Raw genomic sequence first — 9,120 nt, 5'->3', positions numbered from 1 at the left:
CCACGCACCGCTGGCCCTCCACTGCTGAGCAGGCGTGGGGTTGCATTAGCTTTACTTGATAGATGTTCTTGTGACTTTTATCTTATTTCCCTGAACGTAGTCTAAAGCAGACACCGTGACATAATTTCACCCACTCGAGGAACGCTGTAACGACGACCAACGACGATGTTTAAAAAGTACGTTATTGGTTATTTTAAGTGTTGTAGTTAGCAACAGCTAGCTCACTGATTAGCATCCTCGAATTTTTTAAGTGGGCTCAGCTAATAAGACAAGCAGGCTCGACTTATGATAATATATGATATATTTTATTGCCGATATAAATTTTAGGCTGCGGCGGACTAACAGAAAATAAAGATTGTTTAAGGGTGCTGTGTGATGTCTGAAAATATGCAGACGCATGTAGTTTGCCTCTTATGACTGAGCTAAATGAATTACTTACAGGTCCTACTTGTCGCTGTGTACTGAAAGAACATGAAAAGTGACATTTCAAACACTGAAACTAGAAGTGTTTTGAAAATATCCATGACCATTATGTTAATAACTTTAAGCAGATTTAAGTCGAATTTTTTTATTTGAGCTTACACATATTGGCGACGAGGGAGATGGATTGATGGACAGATCGAGGTACAATTACGTTATATGATAAAATCAGGTGTAAGTCGTTGAAGTAAACAGGCCAAGCAGGACGCCTCCTTAATCACTTTTATCTGCTCTCTTCTCATGCTGACTGTGTACTGGGGGATAATAGGTTTACTGTTTATAGATGCATTTGGAGTTTGAAACATACCTCCTGTGAGGAATGCATGGAAAAGTTCAGGGCTGGGGTGTAATCAGCATATGAGAACATTTGTTGCCAACTTTTTTTCAGTTGCTCTCTTTTAGGGATTGAAACGGCACGTCCTTCTGTGTCACACCAATCCTTTGCATGTCTTATAGTATAAATCTATGAACCTCCTATGTGGTCTTGCTGTTTTCTTTCTACCTGCCAGCTCTATATTCAGCATACTCTGACCAATATATCTACTGTTCTTCCTCTGCACATGTCTAAAGTATGCCAGGCATACCATACATCATAACCTCAAGTTTACAATCCAAGATAGCGGCAGTGAACGTAGTAAAAGTGTAAAACTTTCAATCTCCCACTACCCCAATTTCCCCCCACTCCTGCCTCTTCTTCAGTTCTCTTGTGTACTGTCTTTAGTTTATGGTGATTGACTCCAGGGACTTAAACTGATCCACTTAGTTTTAGAGAACTCCCAGCTATGGGGACCAAAAGCCAGCACACTCAAAGGGGCCATTCCAAACCTGGATAAATGTGGGTTGTGTCAGGAAGGGCATTCAGTGTGAAATCTTTGCCAGATCAAAGATCACAAAACAGCTGTTGTGTTGACAGCAAATATTTTATTCAACACGATGTATATCTATAATAATGTGTAACATGGGTTGAGAGATATTGGTTGTTTTCTAAAACCATGTTTAAAAGGTATAAATCAAATTCTTAATGCTTGCATACGTTCCTGATGTTTGCTACAGCACATTGACTAAATACTTTAACTTAAGGCTCAGTTTCAGTGTTTTTTTTTCTAGTGTTAAACATGTTACCTTTTCTCCTTTCAGATTTGATGAAAAGGAAAATGTGTCCAACTGTATCCAGCTGAAGACATCAGTGATCAAAGGTATCAAAAATCAGCTGTTGGAACAGTTCCCTGACATCGAAGCATGGCTCAATCAGATAATGCCGAAAAAGGACCCTGTGAAGATAGTGAGATGGTATGATTGCTCATTTTAATATCTGTTATTTTTATATGTGGTGTATTTTTTCTAGAACACAAACCCAACTGTGAAAAAGTTGGGATGCCTTGTAAAATCGGAATAAAACAGAATGCAGTAATTTGGAAATCTCATAAACCCATATTTTATTCACAATGGAATATAGAAAACCCCAAACTGTTGAGGAGGTAGAATTCTGTATCAGACAAGAACGGGACAGCATTCCTCTTCCAAAAGTCCAGCAGTTCTCAGACGTTTAGAGACTTGTTAAGACAAGAGAGGATGCCACACATGGTAAACATCGCCCTGTCTCAACTTTTTTTTGGAATATCTTGCTACGTCAATTCAAACATTTGATGTTTTCTTTTCTCTGTGGTGAACAATAAGATTTCCAAATCATTGCATTCAGTTTGTATTTACTTTTACACAACCTTCCGAATCCAAACTGAGTTTGTAGATTCATCCCTACATTTGTTTCTTTATTTATTGCAGCCATGAACACATTGAAATCCTGACAGTGAATGGAGAGCTGCTTTTCTTCAGACAGAGAGAAGGACCTTTCTACCCAACCCTCAGACTGTTGCATAAATGTATGTGAGACCTTCTAATGCCGGCTTATTGCTCGCTGTATTTTAATTTCCGCCTTCTGATGACCTTTCTGTTTTTTTTGTTGTTGTTGTTTTTCCTTCTTGTAGATCCTTTTATTCTTCCACACCAGCAAGTAGACAAAGGGGCCATTAAATTTGTCTTGAGTGGAGCCAACATCATGTGCCCTGGGTTGACATCGCCAGGCGCTAAACTCTACCCAGCTAAGGCTGACACAGTTGTCGTATCCTTTCAGACATGATGCTCTGTCTTCTAGGTTTAAGCATTTATTCTATTTCATGTGAACTCCCCCATTGGTTTGTCTTTAATAAGTGAATTCAGGCAATCATGGCAGAGGGGAAACAACATGCACTTTGTGTTGGCGTGATGAAGATGTCTACAGAGAACATGTAAGACTTTACTGAGTAAATCCCTCACTAGTTGCTGCTGCTTCTTTTTCCTTAAATGTGCTCAACCCGCCCTTTTGTTTTGCAAACAGAGAAAAAGTCAACAAGGGAATCGGGATTGAAAACGTCCACTATCTGAACGACGGACTGTGGCACATGAAGACGTATAAATGATAACGCCAGCCATTTGGAAGATGTACGGAGCTCCTGATAGCGAAGCATGAGCTGCCAGTCAACTGTTTACACCTAGAGACTTAGCTGTGTAATCTACTGGAGGCTTTGAATCAACCGTCACTGTCATGCAAAAATAAAAGAAAGAGCTTGCTTTAAAGTGTATCTCAGTTGGCATTTTGTATTGCGGGAAAACAAATTGTAAAATGAACCACTTAAACAAAACTTGAACATGTCAACATGCTCTGATGTGCAGTTGCAAGAAAACGTTTGTGTGAATGCTTTGTGATTAATAAAGGTTTCTTGATTTGATTTCTCATGAAAACACAGTCTGCTCTTCATCTAAAGCCGTAATTACGGACAAATACAATCTGATTAAAAATGCACAAACAGTTGGACTCTTCCTGTCTTTATTAAACGGGGCTGGAAAAGAACGTTGAAATTAATAACTTGAAGCTCCACAAAATTTTTCTCATCCCCCAACTGGTCAAAGTACATTTCCTTCCTACTGCCGCCCAGTGCTGTGGGTACTTCCTCTTTAGCTGTACTGTTTACTTCTGTATGTTTTATTATATTACCCGAGCCCCTGAGCATCAGATAGTGGAGTGTTGCCACATGCATAAACATTGTCGTTTTAAGCATGCAGACCCTGAAATAACCAGGAAGCCCCATACCATGATGCTCCCTCCACCGTGCTTCAAAGCTGGTATGAGGTCTTCCTCTTTGGTCTTCCATTAACACAAAGACGGATTTTTCCAACTTCTCTAGAAAAACAGTTGTGATTGAAGACAGGTCCACATAAACCAGACTTCGTGAGTGCGGTCTTTATTTTTATGGATTGGCACCACTACAGGGCACAAATCCTATATCTCCTTAACTGTAATGCCTGACTCCGAGTAGCATTGGGAGAAGCGATTAGCTCAGAGATTCTTACCTTTCCCAGCCTGCACGGAGAGCATTTTAAATAACAAATCTGCTTAAAAAAATATTGAAATGAGCTATTTTCAGTTGCTTCCTTGTGGCAAGTAGTCACCACAACATGCAGAACATGCCAAATCAAACGTTGTGTTTGATTTGGCATGTTTTGCAACACACCCTTAAAGGGTATTTACACTTATTTGATTTACTGGAACTGAACCAGCATCACTTTCGTGTTAACCATTACAGCATCGCAATAAAGAAAGAGAAACTGGAACGAATTATGTGTTATTTCTATCATCTTTATTTTCTATTACTGCGACTCTGATAAAGATCAGACCACAATTTCTTAGTAACCAATTCAGAAATCTTTGGAGAAACTCACCTTTTCATAAAGCAGCATTTAGTGATGCAGTTTGTCACCTCAGGGTACAGGATGTGAACATATTTACATATAGAGCAAAGGCGTGTCAGTGTGCGCAGACGTTAGACCTGTTATTCTGCCTCTCTTTATTGCATGAACCTTGCCATATCTACATGACAGATCAAATAACATTCAAATATCCACTTAGAACTGATACTGTTTACAGCCCTGCAATAAGTGCCCCTTTAAAAGATCTAATAAAAAAAAAAGTTTAAAAAAATATAAAGTTCTTTAATTTAACATATGCTCTATTTCAATCCATCCAGTGCTGCCATCTAACTACCAACACTTTCCAGTTGCTCCAACAGGTTTTTCCATCTATCTCCAGTAGAGCGTACCTGGAAAACTTAAAAGGAAACATTCGGATCAGATGCCCATATCACCACAAATGACTGCTTTTGACATGAGGGAGCAGCACCTCTACTCTGAGCTCCTCATATCCCCAATGCTGAGCGCAGCAACCCTACAAAGTAAACTCACTTTGGTTGCTTGCATTCAGGTCACCAAGGAGTTTGCATGTCCCTGTGATCCAGGAGTTTGTGTTGTCAGGAGAGATAAACCCTGGTAAGCTTTCCCAGAGCAAACTAAGAGAAAACCAGAGTAAGAGCAATAAAAGAAATTGCCAGTTTAGCCAGACCTGCCAGGATTTGTGAGGCGTAGCAAGATAAAACCCAGAAGAAATAACATGGATCTGTTGTCCCGGGGGGCCCACAAAGTGTGGTTGCAGGCACTGAGGTCAGGAGCAATCAGGACTGTCAGGGGCCTGAGTGTGTTGATTCCCATTCCCACAAATCTTTGCTGGCCCATACAACACAACAAATCAAATTAAGTTTCTCTAATAATTATTTTTTATTTTGCTTTTATTATACAAAAGTCACCTTATCCATTCACCTTGACTCCCATGTGATTTTAAAAGAAATGTGTTTTAACACTAAGATAGCCTTTAATTTGTTTATTTACAATGTCTTCATATGTTGAGATAACCAAGTATAACATTGCCAAAAAAGAAGAAGAAAAAAAAGTGTAGTAAACTTATGGCTGGACTGCACAATAATTGATTCAATACTATTATTGGTCCTCCAATACATTCTTCAAATCAGAAAGATGATTCTTAAAAAAAAAAAGAAAAAAAGAAGAGGTTCACTTGTAAAGAGTTAAATAATTAAACTCTCATTACTTCATACCTTTAAGACCAAAAAGAAGACATACATAACCATACAATGGTAACTAAGCTATGGAGAGGACACATTTTTGATATGTTACCTGTCTTGGTTGCCTTCAAAGGATGAAACTTCTATTCAATCACACAGTAAAGGAATGGGCTGCTGATTGTGCCAAGTGCAAAAGGTACAAATTTACAGAAAAAGGTTAATCCTACCCAGGATCCAGTTTTATAAACAGCTTTAGAAAAACATCTCCCCAAAGTTACGTGTGCCGTCACAGAAGCACCACAGTTAAAATACCACGTAAAGCTTGAAGAACTGAAGCTCTAATCGTTGTCCGAATCTTTAGGGGGATAAAACGTTAACCAATCGTGAAAGTCGTGCCCGTAAGGACGAAGTCTGTAAACTCCAAACATCATAACGTGCATCTGATTTGGGGACATCCCGCCGTAAGTGACCGCCATGTCAGGGCAACAGCCCTCCACTACATCAGTGGGATTGTCCTGCATGCTCTGTTTTATCATGTTGACCACATTCTGCTTGTTGAACAGGCCCTTGCCATGTCTATCTTCGCCATTTTCCGCAAACACACCGGCATATTTCAGGCACAAGGCCAGCTGCTTGTCTTCACCCATCTTCCACAGTGTGTGGGTTCTTTCAGGACATTGGCCTTCATCTTTGAACATGGTCATCAGCCTTTTCAGAGCTTCATAGCTTAGTACAATCCCGCTGCTATATTCCACATACTCGAGCTCTCCTGACTTAACAGCATTTCCCAGGTAGAAAGGTTCATTGGGATCCTTTGCGAGAATGAGATATTTCAGATTCTCAATGATGGCGAACGTGGTGGGTTGGGCCACAAAGAACCAGCGCAGGTCCCCAGCATTCTCATACGCATGTATGAGAGCTTTGCGCAACCTTGCCCAGTCATCTTTTTCATTCAGGTCTACCGCTTCAAGTGCCTTGGAGCCCTCTGAGGTGTAAAACACAGCATTGTCACAGTGTTTGCTCCAAGTGTCCAAAACGGTGGCCCAGTACACAAGAGTCTTGGGCTGTACCATGATGATGCAGTAGACCCGCACTTGATTCTTCAACTCCTCCACTCGACTGTCAGAGAGGCGTTTCAGCTCGTCTTTAGAGGGAGCATAAATATGGTGATGATGATGATCTTCTGTCGACGACTCAGAGCTGAAATTAAAGCTGCCCAGGAACGACAGCACCAAGCAGAAGACGCCTCCCAATAGCATCCCCTTCATGAATGAGCACCCATCAGACAACATGATGGCAGACACTGGAGGAGTAAGAAAATTCATTACTAGGGCAAAGACAAGCGTTTAAATATTATCCTGAAACCTAAGGGCTGTTATACAAATGTTTTTAACCATTTTTTTAAAGGAAGGTTTAAAGCATAAAGCAGACTCTTTAAAAAAAATCAAATGCACAAACCTACTGCTTTAAATATTAATTGTGCTTGTTTGAGTAGTCACTGCCAAAGACCCATTTGAACCAGGAAATAGGCTGTAGATTGTGTTTAATTTTTAGCTGTAGTAATGAGGATTTCTCCACTTTTGGGATAAATATTATATCTATCTTAGTCATCTGTGATGCTAACTAGGTTTTTAATTGTTCAGCAGACAAAACAAGTGAGCTGAACAGCTTTCATTTTATTAAATTGAGCTTCATCTGGATAATAATAAAACTTCTGATGCCTTTTTGGTGCTTGTAGAAAAACCATACTGAATGTGGCACAAATTGTGGGGAAAGCAAACCTATCTAAATGAGTATAAATCTGAAAATATACTCATAACTGTAAAAAAAATGCCACATAGGGATCACTTCGGACTCAACCTTTATGACTATCCTATTGAATTAAATCGACAGTTTTGTTCTTCTCCTCTTTGTGTCGGTTTGAATACACGCAGTATGGTATAACAGGTTATTCAAAGGAATGGGAGTGGTTCCTGGCCATTCAATCATATCTCTGCCTCAAAATTGTGTACTGTTGCTCACTCCTGCCACTTTATCTCATGTGCAATATCCCATCGTATGGAGGAAAGACCTAAACAACTCTATCAAGGCTTGTCAAACACATTGTTTGACGCAATCAGCTTGCACTTCTAGTTTGACGTGTCTTCACTACATAGAGACTCTCAGCTTTACATTAGGTTATTTATAAATTAATAATAAAAATGATTTAAAAAAAACAAACATCATATTTGTTTAGAAATACTTCGAGACAAACGACAAACACCCAACAGGCTAGCAGTGTTGTTGTCAAACTGCGCAAAATCATTCTAAATCGCTGATTCAACGTCGATAACTTTATAACAGCACTGGGAACCAACTGTTAGCTGTTAGCTCCCTGCCTTCTCAGTCTTACACTACGAGGCTCACTCGGGGGTCTTTCTAGCACCACCAGGACAACAAGCAGAAGGAATTTACTGTACCTAGAAACGTTACTACTGTCGTGCTTCCTGTTGTTCTCCTGTTTGTCCAGTCTTTATTCAGCCAGCTGTCCTGTTTGGAATGACTACAAACGTCACCCAGCAGTAGAGCCAACTGTTCTTCTTCTACGACCTCAATAAAGCAGACTAGACGCTACAGCTGCGTGACACTGCCACCTACTCGTTGTTCACTACGCGTGTCACACTCGTCTTCTTCTTTGGTGGCTTATAACCCATATAAGGGTGTATTACGGCAACCCACATGGCGGCAATTTTGCACTTAATTTCAAAACCCAGTAGCAGACGTGGGCAGATTAAATACTGACAGTATCAATACCAATGACTGATGTTGAGAATAGCACAAAAAAGGAAGCTGATGACAATGACATACAGTATAAAAAGTGGGGGTTATTTTAGTATTTATTTACTGGGTCTAAAGAGCTGCATGCTTGTAGCACGAGGCAGTCTCTGCAAACTTAGTCTACAATGCTAAGAAAATTCAATAGAGAGAGGAGGCGTGCAACTACAGCGACATGGTGTTTCTTTAAGAAGCTTCAAAAGTGTTTTAATCAGCAGAACACAAAGACAGTATTAAGGAAAATGAAGACATATGATCGAGAAAGGCCCTACACCAGACAGAAGATTAGGGACGTGACTAGTTTCAAGAACTCCTGTTAGTGTTTGTAAGGACAGCACTGGCATTGAACATCACATCCACAGCTGCAGGATCCAAACTGCAGAATGTGCGACGGTGATGCTGAGACCACACCTTGCAGCAATCTGTTGACAATGTAAGTACAGTGTACTGGAATAAAAGTCAGGAAGATGGTTGAGAAGAAAAGGGCTAAGGTTCAGTGGGACTTCTGAGTGAAGGTTTCATTTGGCCTTTTGAATCCCAGAGAATAAATAAGATAGCTTCCAGGTGTGCTGGCTGGAACAAGTGGCAGAAGCAACCCCCCTATCCAAACCTGCGAAGAGGTGCAGAAAAGGAAGAGAAGGAGCAACATGACACTGGTGAACTTTGCACCAGTGTCCTTTTGCTTTTGTTAAAGACTAACATAGGTGTCCTCTTTGCTTCCTTTTATTCCATAGTTCCTTCTGCTAAAGTCTTCTTTAATATTGCTTATGACGCACATTGACATGAGACAAACGAACACTGGAGGAGAAACATATAAAACAGAAGCTTGACATTAAAAACAACTGGATAAACTCTGGGGGAACTGAACACACAAGAAATG

General features: G+C 40.2%; 2 protein-coding genes across 2 annotated transcripts; one reads left to right on the top strand and one right to left on the bottom strand.

Annotated features, from left to right (window-relative positions):
• The first annotated feature begins 1 nt into the window (after nt 1).
• mcts1 (MCTS1 re-initiation and release factor) lies at nt 2–3,245 on the top strand. The gene is made up of 6 exons (XM_085433421.1): nt 2–176; nt 1,618–1,770; nt 2,263–2,360; nt 2,466–2,599; nt 2,698–2,765; nt 2,855–3,245. The coding sequence occupies exons 1-6, from the start codon at nt 166–168 to the stop codon at nt 2,934–2,936; spliced, it is 546 nt and encodes a 181-aa protein (XP_085289547.1). The 5' UTR covers nt 2–165; the 3' UTR covers nt 2,937–3,245.
• A 1,855-nt stretch (nt 3,246–5,100) lies between these two features.
• c1galt1c1 (C1GALT1-specific chaperone 1) lies at nt 5,101–8,014 on the bottom strand. Its single transcript, XM_085433338.1, has 2 exons — nt 7,886–8,014; nt 5,101–6,729 (listed from the first exon to the last, which is right to left on the bottom strand). Exon 2 carries the CDS (start codon nt 6,716–6,718, stop codon nt 5,765–5,767), a length of 954 nt encoding a protein of 317 aa, XP_085289464.1. The 5' UTR covers nt 6,719–6,729; nt 7,886–8,014; the 3' UTR covers nt 5,101–5,764.
• Between the last annotated feature and the right edge of the window lie 1,106 nt (nt 8,015–9,120).

Source organism: Copadichromis virginalis, linkage group LG2 (genome assembly GCF_057382275.1).
Source record: "Copadichromis virginalis isolate Kocher_CV1m ecotype Utaka linkage group LG2, C_Virginalis_male_GT1.1, whole genome shotgun sequence".
In the NCBI taxonomy this organism is placed as follows: Eukaryota; Metazoa; Chordata; class Actinopteri; order Cichliformes; family Cichlidae; genus Copadichromis; species Copadichromis virginalis.
This window is presented reverse-complemented; position numbering and strand designations above follow the sequence as displayed.